Raw genomic sequence first — 21,311 nt, 5'->3', positions numbered from 1 at the left:
TCTGATTTTGTTTTAAAGAGCCTACTTGCGTCCATTCTTTTTCTTTTTTTTTAAATGACAGAATTGTAAAGGTTTTCAGTCATGTTTCTGCAACTCAATTTGAAAGGGTAACTGCACGTCATACGGCAAGCTTGTAGAATGAAGGAGCCTCTTCTTGATACTTTCTAGAAATGCTGCATCTGAGCATTTGCCAAGGTCGCTGTTTGTAAGGACACGATCTTCCTGAGGATGGTGTATCAAGTGTCATGCTAGATTCTTCTCAGCATAATGTGAAATTTTAGAGCTGGTGTCTGTGCTGTCAGAACATACATGGTGGGTTTTGGTCGTAGTAGAGGAAAAACAATGCTTGAATCTCAAAAGCAGTGAAGCATTAATGTGTAACTTTTGGCTCAGGCTAAAACACTGTGGTTAATGCATGGTTTTCCACAAAGCCTCATCTCTTGAGAGTAGGTCTGTTACTGGCTGGGTGCATATTTAGTGAAGCAACCAAGTAAATGGACAAGAAGAAACAATTGGTTATTAACTTAGGGCTGGTTAAGAGAGACAGTAGTAACAGCAAAAGAGAAACTAGTCTGATATCTTATAGTGGTAAATCAGCTCTAAATCGGTTACTGTAGTATCTCTATATTGAAGTATTTTTTGTGAAAACACTTTATTGGAAAGATTATTGCTGTTCTTACTAGGTGTTACATTAACACACAGTTTTGTTTCTGTAAGGACACAAAATGAGTGTCTTTGCCCTTCTCCCTTCCTGCCTTCATCAAAGGCATATGGTTGCTTTTCTTTCTTCTAAACCCTTGATGTAGTGCAAGAATTGAATGGAAACGGTGTTCCTGTTGTGGCAGAGGATTATGTTTGTGAGCCATCTCATCAATCACACCTGCTTTCTTTCTGAATGTTTCCTGTGGCAAGAACATCTGTTTAGAATACCACGAATCCCTATGGGATGATTTTCCATATGCTCCCGTTTCAGGATAAAATTAAACCGATGGACCTTGACAGTGTTTTCTTAACCAAAAATGGGTCCTTGGGCTTCTGTTAGCAGAATGTGAACAGTATTATTTAATAATGGCATGAATCACTTCCATTAGCGCTTTTCTGGAGAGTAATGCAGCATCTATGTGATTTGAACCGTTCTTTTGCACGCGAAGGCAGATGGTGTTAAACAAGTCAGATAAGCGTCATATGTCCGATCTGGTGCTGCCTAGAATGCTAACAGGGTAATGATTTATAGGATTGAGAGCTTGGAGGTATGGTTACCACCAGAAGGAAGAAAATAAAGCTCCTGTACACTTTCCTGCAAGGCGAGTAGAGCTGTCGAGTGCCCAGGTTTCCCTGGGTATCTCCCTCTTCTGAATCCGTAAATTTTTGTCTAGAAAATGGAGCACTCGACTGCATGATGGCCAGGGAGCTGAGGCAAGTGGCCAGTCTGTCTTCTGCGCAGCTCTCCAGTGGGGAAGGCTCAGAAATCCCACGCAGCTTGTGTGGGTGAAGCCCATTGGCGTTGTGCTGTGTGCGCACACTGCGATAAACAGCCACCATCTTGCACGCTGATTCTTATTATTTCTTTCATGTGTTGTCTGAACTTTTCAGTACCTCTCACCCTACCATACATATCAGCGTGAGCTGAAAATAAAAGTGCAAACTGCCCTTTCTGGCTTCAGCTGCGTGGACTGAAACAGCGACGTATGCTTTGAACCTGCGTACAGTCAATTGTGAATGAGTGCGTGGCCTCAGATTTTAACGTGCCGATGAGTTTTAAAGACAGCCCTGCCCTCTTATGTAAGCTTTTAAGGTATTTTCATGCCTTATCCTATTTATCATGGTATCTTACCTGAATTTACTATGCAGTCATACAAAAAGGTTATGTTGGGAGAGTTCGGGAGGAAGTGGGCAAGTTATTGGGCAAGAATTGATGACAAGACTGATCACTCTACTGATGAGTTAAATTAGACTCAGAGACTCATTCATCTTCTCCCAGTCTGCTGTACCTTGCATTGATCCAGGTTTTGCTGAAATTTCTATATGTAACGTGTAAAGAAACTAACTATAAAAGAATTAAGACATAAAGTAGGTTTTTTAATACTCCGTTTAAAGGAATGAAAATATTAAAATTGAGACCCATGAATGCACATGCAGAGACTGAAATATCTTAGTGCTGTTTCACAGAGGAGAGACTGTATCCCTTCAGAAATCCTGAGCAAAAGCATTTTATGCAACGCACATACCTCACCACTTTCTTTGATTTCCCCAGGAAGCTTTGAAAATGAGTCTTGGTGACAATTTGCCATCCTGAGACTATAAGCCTCACTTTATTGCACCTGCAGCCATTCATGACGCGCTCTTCCATGTGAGCGTGGTAGCTCCGCGGTCTGCGATGATGAGGTGTGATGCTGTGTTGGTGGCCGGTGAGGCTGCCTGGTGCCAGTCCGACCGTGGCCAAGAAGTGGGGAAAGGCAAAGCTGAGCAAGCGTTACAGAAGTGGTGCTATATAGGAACAATGATTTTTATTGAAGAAGAGGTAAATAGAATCATTTGAGGGTATCTGTTTTGCTTTTAATTTCAGTAATGGCCTTGAACATTTTCCTGCAAGGATACAACACTTTTTCGTCAGGGTAGGGCAGTTATGATACATCGTTAAATCCGACATCCTTTTTTTTTTTTCAGTCTACTCTGCAGACATCTGTGCTTTCATTTTTCTGTATGAGTACCATTTTCCCCATGACTGAACAATAACTTGTTGACTGATGAAGCCCTTCTGTGTATTCACCTGTCACTTATCCTGGGGACTGTGGGAAACACAGGATTTACATTCTTTACAGTGAGTGTCCATTACTGCTGGCGATTTAGAAATATCTTACTTGAATTGCTGGTTCTCCATCACTAGTAATTAAGCTGTTGTTTCATACCAGGAAAAAGCTTTCATGCTGTGCAAGCCACAGGGACTGCAGAGACCAGCCATTGCAATCTTAAAAGTGCATATTGATTGGTCTTTATTAATAGGAAAACCTCTAAGGAGAGATGAAATACCTGAATTTTGAAATGTTTAAAGAATAGTTATAAAGCTTTTTAAAATTATATGAAAACTAGGCAGAGTTCCCAGGTCATTTTTCCTAACTTCTAGTAAAGTTTTTCACTATATTGTGTTTTGTGCTGTAGAGGTGGTTAACTTAGCAGAGGGATCCATCTTTGGAAAAAAAAAAAATACATGTTTATTCTTTATAACTCCTTAATAAAAGTGTTTAGCAGTAATATTATTCATCTATTGCATACAGAACCATTTTGTTTAATGTGCATTGAACCAAATGGGTCTTCGACCCGAAGTTTTGCAGGCAATGCTTTAAATGCAGGCAATGTTTTAAAAAAACAACACCCAAGAAGCCAAATCAGGTGGTGTCACTCAAATTAATATGATATTTTTATGCAATATTGTTTTTTTTTTCCTTGAGTTGTTTTACCTGAAGAGATTTTAGTCTTTACTGAAATCAATAGAGGAGGGCAAACAGTTCTGAGGTACTTCTCTGTGGATGGGTTCCTTAGTTCTGTAGTACCTTGTTAGTGTGCTTGAAGTTAAACACTGGCCAACTTGAGTAAAGTTTTTACTTGCTTTGCGTAGGTACGTGACATTACAGAGTGTGCAAGATGGCCAAGAACAGCATCATCTCTATATACCTCCCGTGTAAGGGATTTTGTAGAGTAAAGCCGTGTTTGGCTCTTTTTTCCTGTTTGCAGAGCATTTTGGGGGAACAGAGGAAGGTTTCTGTATGTTTTTCTAACTAGTATTGGGTTTTATGAATATAGGAAATAATGTGATTAAACATACAAGCAGCCTCTTCTGGCAAATAATGTCTCTGTATCGACAGTATCTTCTCCTTGCACTACTCAATGAAATCTGAGTTTGAAGCCCAAACTACGAGGCCATTCTTTTCCATAACTTAATTTTCCCATTTGAAAGTCTTCAGTATTCTGTTCTTGAAATCTTTCATAAAATTCTATTAGCGTTTTGTCCTCATAGTTTTCTGATTAATACTGCTTTCTGTAGAGTCTTTGAATGTCTGATGATATGTTTAATACAGTATATGAAACATTCCTTGCATTGCATCATAAAATCCATACTTCCGTAGGCTAGAGATTTTAGCTTATTAAACAGCTGTGGTCAAGGGGTCTGAACACACTGACTTGGAAGAAATGTATCTATGCCTACCAGTTGTGAATCTGCCAGTGCAAGATGCGGTTAAAGGAATGTTGTTTGGGTTTTTTTTGCTTATCCCATTTTCAACCTCTTGTCATGAAGGGCCGCAGGAACTCTGTCACTAAGCATCGCTCACATTTGTTTAGATTTGGTCCTGCTGACTTCATGTTTTCATAGTTCAAATCTTGGCTAGACAGTACCTATCTTGTTTGCATTTGATAACTAGCACTCAAATTAGTATTCCAGGACCTTAGCCAAAAGAATGTTGCTTATAGCGTAAGTATGACTAAACATAACTATGTCACTGACTTCATGTCAGAGTACCGCTGTGATTGTCTAATCCAGTCTCCTGTGTACCTCGGTCTGTGAGAGTTTCTTGGCTGAATCTCTGATAATCCCTTACCCTCTCAGATGAATTGTGCAGACTCCTTAGGCATGGCCCAACTCTTCAGTGATTCTCATGGCCCAGCCTTAAAACTAGGCCCATGCTGAGGGGCACGTTGAAAAGCGCGCTCTGCGCTGGGAGGTACTTTTTGCAGCAGGAGAATACAGCAGACTCGTCTTGCTTCCCGCTCCCGCCGTGCGTCACGGCTGCCCCGCAGGCTGTGCTCGGCTGCGCTGGCCTCCCTAGGTCTTGTTTAGATCCGCTGCTTAGCAAGGCTGGCTCTCCAGTCCCTGCGCTGGTTGATCTCTCTGGTCCCAGTTACACAACCTCCTGCCAGCCAAGCGTCGTTAGACTGCTGGCACGCTGCTTACGCAAGCATCTCGGTCTCCGTTTCTGACCTGTTGTCTTTATGCTTCAACACCCTCCTAATTCTTTTCAAAGTGTAAAATTTATTAGTAACAAGAGGCTTTTTTTTCATAAAAAATAGACATCGCTCCGTTAGACCAAAACCCAAGCCCTGCAGAACCTCTTGAAAAATCACCAAGGACGTGTATTTTTGTATGTGGAACTTACATTTTGTGACCGATCGCTTACCCAATTTTTAATCAATTTATGTAAATGGATATTTTGTTTCACTCTTATTCTTTCTTAATGTGAAGCAAATGCATTGCAGAAATCTGAGTGTATTATGTCAATGCTATTATCTTGATCAACCCAAACATATAATCTCAGTGGAAAATGGCCAAGATCTGTTTCGCATAAACCCGTGTTGATGTTACCCTTTCATGCTTTGGGGTTCAAGGGATAGGAAGGTAAACTTCTAGCTGTTCGTATTGTTTTAGCTGACAAGCTAATGTTACTCTTTTGGGCAAAGATACAGAATGTCAGGCTTTGCAGGAGGGAAAAGAAAGAAAAAGGAAATACTTTCTTACAAACATGATGTTTTCAGCTTAATTCTTAACTCTTATGGGAGATGTTGATTAATGTATCCTGCCCAGGAGTGCAGCATTTGCCTTTGAGTGTTCTCTCAAGTGCTGTTAGGAATGCATGACAAGTGACAGTTCTTTTCAGCATTTAAAAAGGTTCCCCAGTAAGGCATTTCCAAACTCCAGATAAATTACTACGTAAGTGTTCAGGAGCAAGGATACTGCAGTCGGCAAAGTGTCTATCGGTGAAAGGTCCCTGTCCCTACTTTCCAAGAGTTTTGCAAGCACACAACAGGGAATGCTTATTTCCAGTCTCCGAATTACTACAGCAGAAAAGATGGCTGTTGGCTTTTCCCTTTGTCTTTGCGCTTTATCCTTCTCACACCTTTTCTTTCAAATCTTATTTCCAGCAGCAGCAAGCAGTTGGTCCTTTCTTGGGTGCTGTGTGCTGCGGAGCGGGGCTCAAGGAGATCAGAATGTTCCTGGGGCAGCTCCAAGGCCTCCGAGACCTTGACTTTCCAGGTGCCAGTTTAAGTTGGGTATTTGCAGCAGTATGGCCCTCTGCAAGGCTGCTTTCCAAAACAGAAACAGCAAGTCCTATTAAAGGACTATTTTCCTGTATTGCCTTCCAGTCAACTCCCCCAAAAGGTCCCTAGCAGAAAACACAAGCAGGTTGGGAGGAGGAAGAGTTCATGCCACTGCCGGTTATGGCGTTACTTACCGTAGAACTGCCAGGGTGGACTGAGGAACTCCTTATCGGTGTTTTTGCATCCTAGAGGTGTGAAACATGGGCACAGAAGAATTACATAACTAGGTATAGGTGGCTCAGCAGGCCTCAATGCACGTGAAGAACTGAAAAAGTTTCTCTCCAGGATCCATTAAGCCACTGTTAGAGTTTAAATTAAAGCCTGTGCAAAGACCTATCACTTTTCTGTTGTCTAGCTCTTTTATATTACTTTCCCTCAATATAATTAAGTTCAGCATATGTACATAGACACACGTGCACTTGTTCAGCCTTCCTAGTTTTGTGAAAACAAAGACGTGAAAAGCTACAAGATGCCGAACGTTGAAGGCTGCATTGGGCAAGTTCTCCTTGCTCGCCTGGCCCTCACACCGAGACAGCTCTTCTCTGGGAAGAAAACCGAGCGTGTCCAGGTAAGCAAAGGCTGCAGTCATGGGGGTGATAAAGGAGACAGAAGGTGCAAGTTGTGCTCCTGCTCGGGGCGGCTGCCACAGCTCTGACCAGCGAGACCAAGGGACCTCCTGATGGTCTCAGTGGCTCTTCTGGGCCCAGCTCCTCTTTGCTGATGTGTTTTAAGGTCTCCAAGTATTATGCTGGGTTGGGTAGACAGGAACACGTGAGAAATTGCTTTTAACTCTGCTTTTACGTGACATAAGGGTTTTTTTTGTGAGAAGAGTGATCAAATTAAAGGTGCATTCATCGCTGTGTAAGAACCACAATTTGAAGAACCCTGAAAATGTCTTTCTCTACAATCTGCTGCAGGCAGGACTGTTAAATGGTTGTTAGTCCAGCTGTCTGGTTTGGTGGGGACTCTTGAGGTGTTTTGTGGTTTTTGGGTTTTTTTACTAATTTGAAAATTTTTGAGGTAGTCTGCTAACATAAATGTACTTAGTCTGTAATTAGAGACTAAGTTTGAAGGTCTGTTCAGTGGGTGTCTTCTGGGATTGGTAAGGCTGCCTAACCTGTGGTTGACTAGTGACTCCAGCACAGTTCCGAGGCAGAATATGTATGTTCTGACTTGAATGAGCTCTGTCACAAATGTGATATTGTTTCCTGTGACTGCATTTCTGGTTAAATACACGTTTCAAAGGGTATGGTTTGTCTTAAGTGACTTTTCTAAATCCGCGTATTTCACGAATGATAAAAACTAATACAAAGTGAAAACATTTAAAAGTCCTGATATAAATGTCACATTAATATTCTTCCATTTGTAAGATGTCAGCAGATAGAAATGAATCTGCTGCTGAGCTTAGTGTTCAGCTTTGCTACTGCTGCAAAGAAAATTTCAATAATTTACAAAGTATTTTATGGAAACTGTAAAGCCATGCAAACATTTCTGTTGGGTCTTAGCAGATTTACCATTTTGACAGATTTTGCCATCCAGAACACCTATGATGCTGGAAGGTACGTGTTCCGTAGTACACAGTGAAACTGTTTTATTCTTTGAGTGACTGTAACTGAGCATCCTGTTCTCTGCTTAGGGTTACTGGTGCATTATAATTAATTCACTGATAAGAATATTTCACTTTAAGTGTGTTTTCCGAAGTGGAGTACTGAACTGCTAGGTTATAGCAGGGTGGGAAATGGTAGCAATAATGGGATGAAAATGAAATTGGCCTGTTAGGCAGAATTGAGTGCTGCACAAGAGACACTCAGCTTAAATTTGCCAGGGCAAAGCTAAATAACGAATTAGCAGAACAAGGCAAATTCTGTGCTGGGTTTGTTTTGGCTGGCAAAGCTTATTGGTAAGATGAACATCAACGTTTATACGCTGAATGGTAATGTGGGGTAAATAGCGTCAGCCATGGTACTCTGAGGTATTTGTACCTTTTTCTGAGTCCTCCAGCCTGCAGATCGTGTTCTTCCAAACCCCTTAGAAATGAAGACAGAAGTAGGGGTGTCCCCCTGCTGCGGGTGGCACAGTGGACCAGGGTCACAGGCACCATGGGATTTGGCTTCACCTGTTTGAGGCATTATGTCTTGTAGTGTTAGACATTTTACCTGCCCAAATGCTGTGTTTATGGATGATATGAAGTACGTGAAGCAAAATGCTTTTTAAAACCAGCACAAATTGTTGCATAAAATTTAATGAACGCTATGTTCAGAAGTGAATTCCAGAAAATACTAAAATACCGAATTCTCATGACATCTCTAAAATGGATTTTTGGTGGCTTGTTTTTTTCTTTCTGTGAGTTAGAGGTGATCTGGTGACATGGGGCTTGTCCAGCTTTTTTCCACACGTTGATTTCAGAGTTTCCTTTGAAAAAGTCATTTTGTGAGGCAAGCCTGAACTGTTTCTGGTATTTCATCTAAAATTACAAGCTTATGTGGAACCCGTGAAGCAATGGTAATTAAGAGAGTTAATGAGCTGCTACCTGCAATTAATTCAATTGCTTGTGACAAGAACTTTTTTCTTTAACCGTAGGTTATCATAGTGCAGCTATGTTGGGAGGTTTTAATCTGTAAAACACCGTCCCTGCTCATGTTGTTGGGTTTCTTGGGTGTTTTCATGGCTCTTGTGTCAAAATTTGTGATTTGAGATGTTGATTTCCCTTCCTCCTGCACCTTGCAAGACGAGATTTTTAAGTTCTTATCTTCAGTAGAAGACGTGAATCTCATCATTGCTCTGCCAGAAGACTTTGACATGGCCCTTAAGCAATTTAAAAAGTAGCAAGCTGTACTTGTGTCCAGCAAAAAAGCAAGCTCAGCCTTTTCTACAGTGCCAGATTTAGCTGTAAAGATCGAATTCAGCTTCTAATTTTCTGTAGATTTCTAGCAATGACTCAGGCAAATAAGTAAATCTCTCGCAGCCTGGTCTGCAGTTCCTGTTCGTTGACTTGTGAGCGTCCTTGGGGCCAACGGCTGCTTTTTATGCATTTGGAAAATGAGTTACCACTGGGAAAGCTCACTGTGCTTCACTAATACAGCTAACAAATAGCAGGCTGTATCTTCACCGAGGGTGGCTTAGTGAAGAAAAATGTTGGCTCAAAGCTGATATGTAATGAAGCTGTAAAATTTTTTTCCTGATTTGCAAGTTGTCTAATGGCATCTGCTGTTCAGAGAAAGGGGATTTTCTGCTTTAGGATCACTTTAAATGATATGTGCTTGTAATTGAATGTACAGGGTGTGGGAATAAAAGGTCCTGAATGCTATTAAAAATTTATAGCATAAACATAATAATAATAAAGGCATAGAGCTGGTACGTGAGAGCAGCTACTTCAGTTAGATCTTGAGCTTTTCACGGTCCGAACTGCTGCGTGTCTAAGCCTGTTTTTGCTCCCAGTTACGTCTTTGGGAGCAATTCTAGATGCCTCTCATAGTCAATTAGACAAGTCTTAATGTGAAATGCAAAAGATGATTGCACTAAATAAGTGAAGTTTTAATTTTAAATACAAAAATTGTTTTAATTTTTTTTCTTCTAAAATGTGTTACTCATCTTTATTTCTAAAGGCCTTTGAACTTTTAAAATTTCAAAACTTTTGGAAAATTGTGATGTTTCCCTGAAGAGGACTGCCGTGGGCTGACGCTGGCTGGAGGCCGGGTGCCCACCAAGGCTGCTCTGTCACTGCCCTCCTCAGCTGGGCAGGGGAGAGAGTCTAATGAAAAACCGGTGGGTGGAGATAAGGGCAGGGAGAGACCAGTCAGCAATTACTGTCATGGGCAACACAGGCTGGGCTTGGGGAAATTAGTTTAATTCCTCCTCTCCCCCCCCCGCCCCCTCCCCCAAATACGTTCCCCAGAGGCGCTGCCACTGTTGCTGATGGGCTCGGCCTTGGCCAGCGGCAGGTCCGTCTTGGAGCCGGCTGCACTGGCTCTGTCTGGTATAGGGGAACCCAACGCAAGGCAGTCCTGTCAATACAGAATTTAATGAATTAATAGCCATATGCAGGTACCAGCTAACATCCCAGGTTCGCTGTAGGAGCAAAGCGCGTTCTTGGCTTACGCTGCAGGATGTCTGGGGAGGCTGTGGTCTATTCCCACCAGGCTGGGTATCTCACAGTTGAATTCGTGGCTGTAGGGCAGCCCAGAACTGCACTTCTCTTCATAAATCCACCATAAAACAATAGACGGCTACATAGGAGAAAGATGTTAATGGATCCCACGGCTGATTCCGTATCTCAAGGCGATCTCTGATTAGAAGAGTAGTTGCAGTACATGAGCAAATGTACAGATTTGGCATGCAGATGTGAAAATGTAATGGTGTGAACAGATGTTAATTCTGCTGATTTAGTGATCTGATTTCTGTTCCTGTGCCAGAAGTGCCTCTTCAGTTTCCTTTTCATCACTAACACGGCTAAGAGATGTTACAGCTTCTGCTTGAGAGGTGAGACCTTCCCTCATTTGCTGACCTGCTGTTCCTGCTTGCCTCTGTCTTCACCAGACAGATGGTAATCTGTTCCAAAATGAGGACTTTGTCCAGTTAGCCATCAGCAAATACAGCTGTGTGAGTTTAAGTATTTAAAAAATGCCACCCCAATATTTATAGGTCAGCTGGACAGAAAAGTAGAAGCCCTTAGGCCAAGAAGTCTAGGCAAGACACCCAGGTTGTGTGGCAGGGAAGGAGACAGCCCTGTACAAACCGGGGAGAGGACTTTTCGATGCCCTTAGCAAGGCTAAACCACACCGAACAGCCTGAACCTGTCAGGGCTGGGGAGGGATCTCTCAAAATAGCGAAGAGTGAATCGACAGAACTTTGGCTGGCAGTCTGAAACCAGCAGTACTGCTGAAATCAGCTGGGCTGGTTTCCCCTGAAACTTGGATATCTTTCCCCTGAAACTAGCCCAGTCTCGCCCGCTAGCAAGCGTGAGTTTATTCTTAACTCATTGCTGCTTATAAAGTGTTTAAAGTAGTCTAATTTTTTTAAAACGTTATTGAAAAGTCAAGACTTTAAAAGGAACTTAAACACAGCAAAACGGCAGAGCAGCACAACTTTCTAGTCTGGTATCAGCAGTGCTTTGAACCCTGCTCTTACACGGTTATAGGCATTGCTATGGAAAATCTTTGTTTGGCCTTATTTTTATTTCTTTCATTTGATCCCCTTTCCTCATGGGTTGAGGATGTAGTTTATTTTCAAATCTGTTAGCCTCTTACAAGAAAGAGGGCAGGAAACTTCACCTCAGTTCTTAATCTTTCTTGGGAATCTTTTAAAGACTCAGGTGAAAGCCAGTCTCTTGCTTTTATAACTTTCAAAGATTTAGTCAGAGCCCATATGTTACAACCTGGAGGAAATGATGCTTAGAGATGACTAACAGAACATGTTCCTGCTGTTAATTTGGGTGTCATTCCAGAAATTTAATTCATAAGCTTTTTTTTAACACATTTACTTACTAATTCCAGTCTCTGCTGTTGTTCCCCACTAAGGAGCTTAATGGAGGGATAAATTTTATATTAGAGAGGTATTTGTTCGCTCTGCCTGCAACAAGTAGGGAGAAGCAGTGAGCGTATGTGTGTTAGATCAGCAGAAGTGTGATTTATGGGTAGGAAATTCGCTTTAATGTAGCTTGCTGCTGCAAACACTGTTTTACTCAAGTCTCTCTGAAAGGGTCTGTAATTTACCAAGAACGAGGGTATAAAGTACTATTTGGAAATTATTTTTTCCTTCCAAAACAAGTGAATGGCCTTCAGTGGTTTGTTTAAAACTGACTATTGCAGTTAATCTGATTTGCAACAAGAAAGAGAGGAAAATTAATGAAGGTAGCTTATATTTATAACATCTTACCATTTGCTTGATATCTACTTGCTACGGGTTGCCTTTCGTAGTGAAGGGTACATTGTATAACCCCAACCTAATTGATGCTGTTTTATTTATATGCGAGGTGAAATCACGGAGCCGTAAGCCAGCCAGGCTATATATGTGACTGGGCGATGTCTGTGTGATGCTGTGCCCGAGAGGCACCACGAATGCACACTGCCGGGGCTTATTCCTGCAGAAACACTCTGTAAATGCTTAGCTGCAGGAGCCCAGAGTAGCTGTAATAATAAAATGGCAAATGCTCATCACAAGAGGTAAGGCAGCCGACCACAGTCGGTGTGGCTGCACTTGGGAATGCCTTTTTAAAGCAGTCTGCTTTGCAGGCTGCGTGGCAGTGGATGCAGTCTCTTATCTGCTCTCATGTTTTGTATGACTTAGTGCTGTGGTTGCTGCCGGGCATGATTCTAGTCATGGCATTGCGGTTAAATAACAGGCAGTTGATGAGTTTGCATTGTGTATGTATTTGCCAAGCTGATAGATCTAAAGCTCTGAGGGTGAGACAGCTCGTTGTCACTGTGTCCGCTCCCTCAGGTGCTCCGTCTCCGTCTGAAGACAAAGTCTGCTTAAGCCCTTTAAGCTGACTATTCTTCACAGTTTATTAAGATGGAGGAACAAGTTAAATTTACAGATTCCTTCTTAGCAGAAACACAAACTGAGCGGCTGTCTTGCTTCTTGCTTGGTTCTGTTTAACTTCAGTTACTCTGGAAAAGTTGAACCAGCTCAGCACGTTCACTGTGGACTTTTGAAGGTTGAAGTTTATTTTAGAAACCTTGGTGCTAAGTAGTAGGCTTGAGAAGCTTTCAGTTATTTGAAATGGAATTACAATGTCGCCTCCTGAGCCAAGACTTTGTGTCCCAGCGAAGAGGGAAAGAGCCAAGTGTAAATGCCTTAAAAGGCGAGGAAGCGTGGAGATATCTGCAAACTAATATTGATAGCTCCCAGATCACATTGGGAAGAATGTTTTCCAAGTTTCGAGTCTCATGTCTTGAGGAAGCTGAGAGTAGTAATGCCATAAATGCAGTGGAGCAGGCTGTGCGACGAGCTCGTTTGTCAACTTGGCGTGATGCCGTGGGTGCGGCATCCCCGCGCCTCCTCGTTCAGCTGTACGATTGCCGCAGGTAGCGTGATGCTTGATGACTCCTTTGGTGAATCTGGAAACTCGCTTTGTTCCCCCAAATTTTGATAAATTTGGGTTATCCAAAGTGATGCCTTAGATCCTGTTAAGAGAATTGTCTGTCTTTGGCATGACCCTTCTAAAGGTTCCTGTTCCCCATCTTAAAATTGGATGTCCTAAGGTTGTTTCAGGCTTACACCCTTACCTCCAGCATAAGGACATTTCGCCTTGTGTAGATTGTATGTTGGGGAATAAGTGTCTGTGACCCCAGTGAAGGTTTCTTGGGTGTGGAATAAACCCTGAGTCACGAGTTAAACAGGTGGTTTTGCGGCTTCAGAGTAGAAAACAGTTCAACTGTTAAACCCTTTGAGAAACAGCTTATGCTTTGGCCCATGACTCATGTGTCAGGTTCAGCTTCGAGGAATTTAGAAAAGTTGTCTGAGCCCTTCTAGCGCTCAAGAACTGTCCTGTGGCGGGGAACACGGTACATGAGGGCAGTTGCTCTGCCCCAAGCCCTGCCTGCACATCTTGCCTTCACATCTTCCCTGCCCTTGCCTTGCCTTTCAAGTGTTAGTACTGGACCCAGGCTTTCTCCTGAGAAAGATGCTCAGCTATTATTCTGGTGGGGGAAAAAAAAATCCACATTCTTTCCACTGTAGTTATAGATAAAACCTGTATTTGTCCTCCAGAATCGCTTTGTTGCCCAGCTCGCCACCTTAGTACTTTGAATTCACACAGCAGCCCAAATGTTCTGGTGCTCATAATATGTAGAATATACTGAAAGTGATTGTCTGCAATGTCTGAAGGATATTTTTAAAAGTTACCCTTAAAGTAGCAGTGGAAAATTTTTCGTGGTGTTCAGAAATCTGGAAATGAGAGTCAAGGGGTATGAGTATTACTTTTTCAAAAAAAATTGGCTTTTTTAAAAAAAACCTGCTGGATCTGTGTTGCCACCTTTTCCATTCTCTGCTAGCCCACGCTCTGCTCTTCTTGTCTCACGCAAGGGCTTGCTCCTTTTCCTGCTTAATAGCAGCGTGTCTGATTTATTCTACAGGGTTTAAATTAAGAGGAAACTCAGCAGTAGGGGAAGAAATGGTGGATTTGAAAGCAATTCTCAGGCGTTTCTGTCCTGGCTCATTAGACAGCCAGCTCCCCCCACCCCACCTCTGCGCTTTTTTTTTTCCAAACTTACAGAAAATGCCGTTGCTACAGAGCAGCAGCAGTGCCGCCTTGCTGCTGGCATTCAGCGTGCTGCCGGGCGCGGGGCGCTCCCGGCTGTCCCTGGGGATCTGGCCGTCGGACGCCCCGGGGCCCCGGCTGCGCCAGCCCAGGAGGCTGCTGTCGCTCGGGGCGGCCTTAGCGCTGATGCTGCTCCAAGGAACAGAAGGAAAACCGCACACCTCCTCAGCAGCAGCGGTGTAGAATGGAAGCGCTCCCCCCACGCACGCGCGCCGCTGGGGAAGTGGGTTTTCTGCCTTCCAAGAAGAGCTAAAGCATCACCGTGTCAACCCGGGTTTTCCTCTCGTGGAGGCTCTGTGTAAAGCTGACCTGCTCGTAGCCACGGAAATCCTCGTTCCCCTGTCAGGCCTTTGTGATCGCAGGTGAGGGGGGGGCTATCAAAATGGCAGCAGCCCGATCCCTCTGCATCTTGGCCGCAAATAGGCTGGGTGCCATTTTCGTTCACTAAGTATATGCTCTTAGAAACAAGACTAAGTCAACCCAGAAAAGGAAAATAGCTGAGGTTAAAATACGAGCTAATTAATCTTAGTGATTCGTGAGCCTTTGTGAGAACAGTTACACAACTGTGCCTTGTGAAGAGCGAAAAAGCTTCATTTCTAGGGCGGCAGAGTGCTCCCAGCCCGATCAGCCGTCCGGGAGAGACAAACCAGACGGCAACTGGTTTTGGCGAAACTCCCGTCTTGCTCTCTTACCCGTCTAACTGGGCTGGAGGGTGCATCCGAGCTGCTGGGGGGCTTCCACGTCGCTGGTGAGAGCCAGGCTGCTCGGTGGGCTTCCGCTGACCTGCGGGAGCCGGGGATGGGCCCTGCCCGCTCCTTGCGGGGTCACCTCAGCCCCGAGGTTACGGCAAGCGCCGCTGAGCTCCTCCGGGGAAACCGGAGCAGTGGAACATGACGTTCCTCACATTCCTACCTAAAAGAATAAGCGTTGCCAGTCTTAAAGTCTGTGAAATTAGGCAGAACGGCAAACAGAAAAATTTGTGTGTTTGGGGTCTTTTTTTGGAGGGGGGTATTGTTTTAGTTTGTCCCTACAGCAACAGGAAGGCGGTGCAGCCCAGTGCGGTTACTGGGGGGCCTGTCGTGGCAGTCATGGCTGTGAAAGGCAGCGGTACCTTAGCTGTGACGGCCTTCCTACCTGGACGTGAAGTCCTGCGTGTGTTAACCTCCCAGAAAACGCTCCGCACCAAAGCAAACCATGGAGTAAATAGCTGTGTGGTGATCCATCAAGCCACGGGTGCATTTACGTCGCCTGAAATATTAATGCTGTCGGGTAGCATAGCGTAACCGGGCTTGACACCGGATTTAAGGCGAGTGCCCTAGTTCATACGCTCTGCTCATCTCTTACGTAAAAGATTTTATAATTGCTCTTGATACAAGCATAAAACAAATCTAAATATTCTGAACACACTAGAAATGCAGTGCCTTTATTTTTGTCCGTTCATTACTAATAATGTCTTATTTTGGATTATAGGACAGAAAACTCACAAAAGTAGAGAGGCAGAGATTTAAAGAGGAAGCAGAGATGTTGAAAGGTCTACAGCATCCAAACATTGTGAGATTTTACGACTTCTGGGAATCCTGTGTAAAAGGCAAAAGATGCATCGTGCTGGTTACCGAATTGATGACCTCTGGAACACTAAAGACGTAAGTACGGCGCTCATGGTGAGGAGGCTAAGAATAGCGGTGGAAATTTTTAGAAAAATCCTAGTTTCACATTCTGAAAAAAGGCACCTCCAGATAAAAGAAAAAAATGGAGCTGTTCTCTGGTGTCTGTCATCTGTCCCTGCATTTGAACTGCGTTGATTTGACAGGAAGAATTTCGGCCTCCATCTCTCCCTGCTCTCCTCTTTCAGTTATGCAACTAGAAGCAGCTCTCTGGGGTGTTTCAGCTCCTGCCTGTGACGTTTTAATTTGCGAGGGTGCATTTTTGTAATTGCTTTTGTGCTTGTATTTGCACGTTTTGTTAGAAAACTCGGATAGAATAACACTGGAAGGGTAGGATCTCTTTTTGAAGCAGAAGGTGCTCTAGGTTATCTGCTGAACAATACTAATTAATAGCTTTTGGTACTGACAGTCTTGTTAAGGTTGATATAAAACACTTGGCATCAATTCTGGAACAGATTTTCAGCCCCAATGGGAGCGGTACTCATTGCTGCCTATACCCAGTGCACTACTCTGCCAGTGCGTTAGCAGGTTTTACATTTTTCCAAAATGCACCCTCCCAATCGGTGTTTTAGGTAGATGGAAAAAATGCAGGTCCGTGGTACAGAGGTCAAAATCTTGTGGTTAGAATTAAATTTCAGTATTCTTCTGATCTGAATATATGAAAACATATTCTAAAACTGTTCTCTGCATGCGATGGATTGCTGTACTATTAGACTTGCAAATATTTTGTTGTATTTGCACCAAAAATGCTTATTATCTTCTTCCCTAATAATGAATGTTCTAATTCCTCCTTTCAAAAGATCAATTTCTTTCAATTTTTGTGGTATTTCTGAGCTGCTATTATGGCATCTAATAAGGGTCTTTTTTCCAGAATGGTGTTTCAGCTGTTAAAGCCCCTACAATCTCTAATAATGCTTCATTTTCTTCATAACCACTTCTGTGTGTGTTTGTGCTGTAGGTATCTGAAGAGATTTAAAGTGATGAAACCAAAAGTCTTGCGTAGTTGGTGCCGGCAAATCCTGAAGGGTCTTCTTTTCTTGCACACAAGAACTCCACCAATAATTCACAGAGACTTAAAATGTGACAATATTTTTATTACTGGACCAACTGGATCTGTGAAAATAGGAGACTTGGGTCTGGCAACCCTCAAGAGAGCTTCGTTTGCCAAAAGTGTAATAGGTAATCCTCCTGTTCTCCTTGGCTTCCTTCTGTTGGTGTGGTGGTTGTCTCTTGAATATCTTTCTTTCACATTTTGCATTAATGTTTTTTTTCATTTGTAGGCTGGTAATAGAGATGAAAGTGGGTTTGTGACTGTTCCCTTTATACTGCTATAAAAATCCCAATCAGTAGGAAATGGTATCATGACTTCCTCTTCTTCCTTCTGTATCCCAATGATAAAACACTTTTTGTTTGGGGATTTTTTTAGTTAAAATATTACAAATCCTTCTCCTCTCTCCTTCAAGTGGAGCAGGAAGGGTTCTCAGCAGCTTGTGTGCATCATCCTCCTGAGAACTGGCTCAGTGCCTGCTGTGGGGGGGGGAAGAGGAGGGAGAGGGCAGAGAAAGGATGCCCTGCTGTCCCCCTAACACTGGAGTGCTGCCAAAGCCTGGGAAAGCCTTCTGCTTCCAGTGATGCTGGGCTAGGGAGGGCTACTTTTGGTGAAGGGAGAGGCGGTGGTGCCCCGTGAAGCCGGGCTTCTCTCCTTTGCAGAGAGGTCAGGGAGAGCTGGTCTGGCTGGAGCACCCCATCGCCGTTTACTGGGGCATCAGCAAAACGGGCTGCTTCTGCAGGTAAATGCAGAGCTTGTCCCTGCTGTCCTGGCAGTGTTCTGCTGAAACAACACCTGCAATTTATTAGAAATCAGTAGGTACGAAATTAAAAGAAGTTTCCACTAGGATATGCAATAGCTGATGCCCTTAGGTAGTGCCTGTGTGAGAACTTGGGTTCGCTTGAACTGAGAGGACGTTTTCTGAATGCCTGTCAAAGGATGTCGTTTCCTTGCAAAAGTTTTAAAGTTTTCTGTGTAAATGTAATGTTTTCCTGGATTCTGAAACACTTTGTGTTTTTTACCCAGGCTTCCACAGCAAATCTCCCTTGTCCAGATCTCTAGGTGGTGGTTCTAGGATGCTGCAAATTCCTGAGAAATGATGCTGAAAGTGAGGGAAGTTATCATGCACATAGTCGTATTTCAGCTTACAATATAAGTGGAAATTAGATTCTAGGTAATTAGAATAAGCAAACTGATAGTGACAACCACTGTTCCCTTACTATATATGAAAATAGCAGCCTATCTTTCAAGCAGCGGTTGCTTAAATGATTATTTTAGCATCTCAAATTTTCAGAGATTGTAATTCTTTGCAGTTATTTGTACAAAAATATTGATTTTAATGCCCAGTATCATTGAAGTCAAAATGATAGAAATTTTGGATATGTGTTTGGCTGCTGTAGGGCTGCTTATCTTGTTGATTTTAGTAAAAATCGTGTTGGTTTACATCTGTTAAGTTTCTCTAGCTTTTAACTTCTAATAATTGGTGGGGTTTTTTTTCTGTTGAGGGTCAGTATTTCTTCACATAATTTTTTTTCAGTATAGCGATTGTCCATGGGACATAATGGGAATACCAATACTGGGAATACTATCAGTAATACCAATACAAGTTTTTATAAAATCAGTTGTTACCACAACACCGTCAAAGCACGTTCATGTCTAAAAGAAATTCTATCCTGGAAGGGGCTGCAGGTTGCTGGCAGGGTGTCTGCATGCATTTTGGCGATATAACCGAGCTTATCTTTTTCATGAGTAGCGCTGCTCCAAGGAAAGAATTAGGAGGGCTTGGAAACACTGTTGAGATGAGTAATTCTGCCCCCTCCGTAGATGTAGTAGCTTTAAAGGAATATTAGTAGCTGCAATTTTACATCAGTCTGAACGGAATGAAGTCAGCATGGCTGAGGTCCAATTTTTCCCTTGCTGTGATCATGCCATCGCTGATGCTCGTCTGACCTTGCAGTGTATCTCTGCAGGGAGCTGCGCCAGGGCAAAACTCCTTTTGCCAAGAGGAGTTGAGTAGATGCTGAGTGGCTTTACGGCTAGGTGGTCTGTTTTGTTTAAGAGTACTCGTATGCGTTCCTCCCCGCCTCCAAGGGATGGGGGGAAAATGTAATTTTTATGCTCTTTTGGAATGGTGTCAAGAATGTCATTTGCTGCTTAGACTATCGTTACCACTTTTCAGATTTGCTTTAAATGCTCCATAAGTCATGAGATTCACTCCTGCCTCTGAGTCTTGTTCCTTCTAAAACAAGGTAGCAGCTCCGAAAACCATTCTCTGTGGCAGCTGTTAACCCTTTCAGAGGAGCAGCCACCACCTGTGTGACAGCGGGGGAAAAAACCCAAAGAGCAGGCACTAAGTTAAGCTTTCACAACGCGGGTCCAGCTGATTTACAGAGGCTGAAGGAATGAGTGTCTTTGAGGTGGAAGGGCCATAAACAAGCAGAGAGACCGATTTTGAATATTGCAAAGTGAATTTTACAGAAATGCTTGTGCCGAGGCTTGCTTAGTGAGTTGGGCCAAATCTGCTTCAGGAAATGGGCAAAAGCAGAGTTTTTACTGACAGATGCTGATTTTGAGGTGTTTATGTTGCCATTTTTTAAAAAAAAGCTTATGTCAAGTGCCCAAACATACTCATGAACTATTTTTTCCTGGTATCTGCTACTTTAATTACAGCTGTGTCTTCACTGGTGTAGAGGTGTCGTAACAAAAAAGTAAGGGGCTCGCGGGGGTCCGGGGGCCAGTTTGGGTGCTGAGGTGGCTGCTGCTGGGCTGGATGGGCAGAGTTTGCCCAGGGTCCTTCACACGGTCAGAGACCTCTCGTGCTCCTTTTGGCATCCCGATGCTCACAACTTGCTGGTCCTCTCTGGCACACGACGATTGCATTGATCTCCCTTCACCTTTTCTAAACATAAAAACGGAATACATTAGTCTTGACTCCTAAGCATAAATTACATGACGAGATACAGTTCCTGGAATAAATTACCTAAGTGTTAATTTTTTTCCCTTTTGCTTCATAAGACCACACTTTTCAGAGTAATTTGCTGTGCAAATGCGGCAGGCATTGTAAGTCTTCACTTGTCATACAGCTGCAACTTCCCGTTATGAAGCAGTAAGTACAGTGCTTCACTTAATGTTTATCCAGTTGCATCAGATTTCTGACACCCTAATCCCTGCTGAGTAGGACCTTATTCTGTGAGTAGCCTCATTGAGTTGTCTCACTAAACCAGTGACAGAATTATGTTTAATGTTTTGTGCGTGACTTTGTAGGTGATTTGTGATACCACTTGCTTTCAAAGTGCTGTCCGTCTGCCGCATGGTTGCTATGTATCTTTGGAGGAAAAAAAAATGCAAATTTGCATTGATAAAAACAAGAGTGAAGGTTCTTGTTTCTTCCCTCCTTTTCACCTCCACAAGCCTGACACATCCCTCTCTTCACCCAGAAAAAGAAATAATTTCACGACTTCCAGTATGGTCAGGCAATGTGCCATATCTCATGCTTTTGTTAATTTTTGAAATCTTGATACTTTTTTTTTCTCTCCCCCCTTGTATTATTACCAGCGAGCCATGGGTATGTTATTGTGTGTGTTGACTTTGGGTTTCTTCCCTGGAGGATGCTTGAGTTTATTCTAGCTACTTCCCTCTTATGAAATAATCTTGCATGCTCCCTTACGCAGCTATAATGGACACACTTCTTAGAGGTGAAAAAGGTTGTGGTTAAAGCTGTTCAGACTTTATAAAAAAATTTACATTCTTTTTGTGTGTGTCTGTGTAGGTACACCAGAATTTATGGCCCCAGAGATGTATGAGGAACACTACGATGAATCTGTGGATGTCTATGCTTTTGGAATGTGCATGTTGGAAATGGCTACCTCAGAATACCCTTACTCAGAATGCCAGAATGCTGCTCAAATTTACCGGAAAGTAACCTGTGTGAGTAAATGTCCTTAATTTGTACTGGGATTTTGTAATTTGAAGGCTTAAAAATGTATTTTGATGAGGTGTCAGTACTGTCGAATGTGTCGTGTGCTGTAGAAATTGAGGTATCTTAGCTCTGGGTTACACAAACCTGTTGCAGGTTTATTTGTAAAGTTGCAATTCCACAGTTGGATTGTGTTTGACTGTACTGCAGCTGCATCAAATATTTTCAGTAATCTTTGTCGCTGATTTTGTCTCCATCAGCCAAAAATACATAAAACTTGGCAAGAATGAGCAGGGAAAGATCTTTGCTCTAGTCTTGCCTCCTAAATGGGAA

General features: G+C 42.9%; 1 protein-coding gene across 1 annotated transcript in view; it reads left to right on the top strand.

Moving 5' to 3' along the window:
- WNK2 (WNK lysine deficient protein kinase 2) overlaps positions 1-21,311 on the top strand; it is a 96,955-nt gene that overhangs the window by 23,450 nt on the left and 52,194 nt on the right. Inside the window, exons 2-4 of the mRNA XM_082004712.1 lie at positions 15,821-15,993; positions 16,973-17,193; positions 20,832-20,989. Of these exons, the coding sequence (XP_081860838.1) occupies positions 15,821-15,993; positions 16,973-17,193; positions 20,832-20,989 (552 nt within the window). The remainder of the gene's footprint in view (positions 1-15,820; positions 15,994-16,972; positions 17,194-20,831; positions 20,990-21,311) is intronic.

This window comes from Phaethon aethereus (assembly GCF_964289735.1).
Source record: "Phaethon aethereus genome assembly, chromosome: 11".
NCBI lineage: Eukaryota > Metazoa > Chordata > Aves > Phaethontiformes > Phaethontidae > Phaethon > Phaethon aethereus.
Note: the sequence above shows the minus strand (reverse complement) of the source record. Positions and strands in the feature narration are given on the sequence as shown.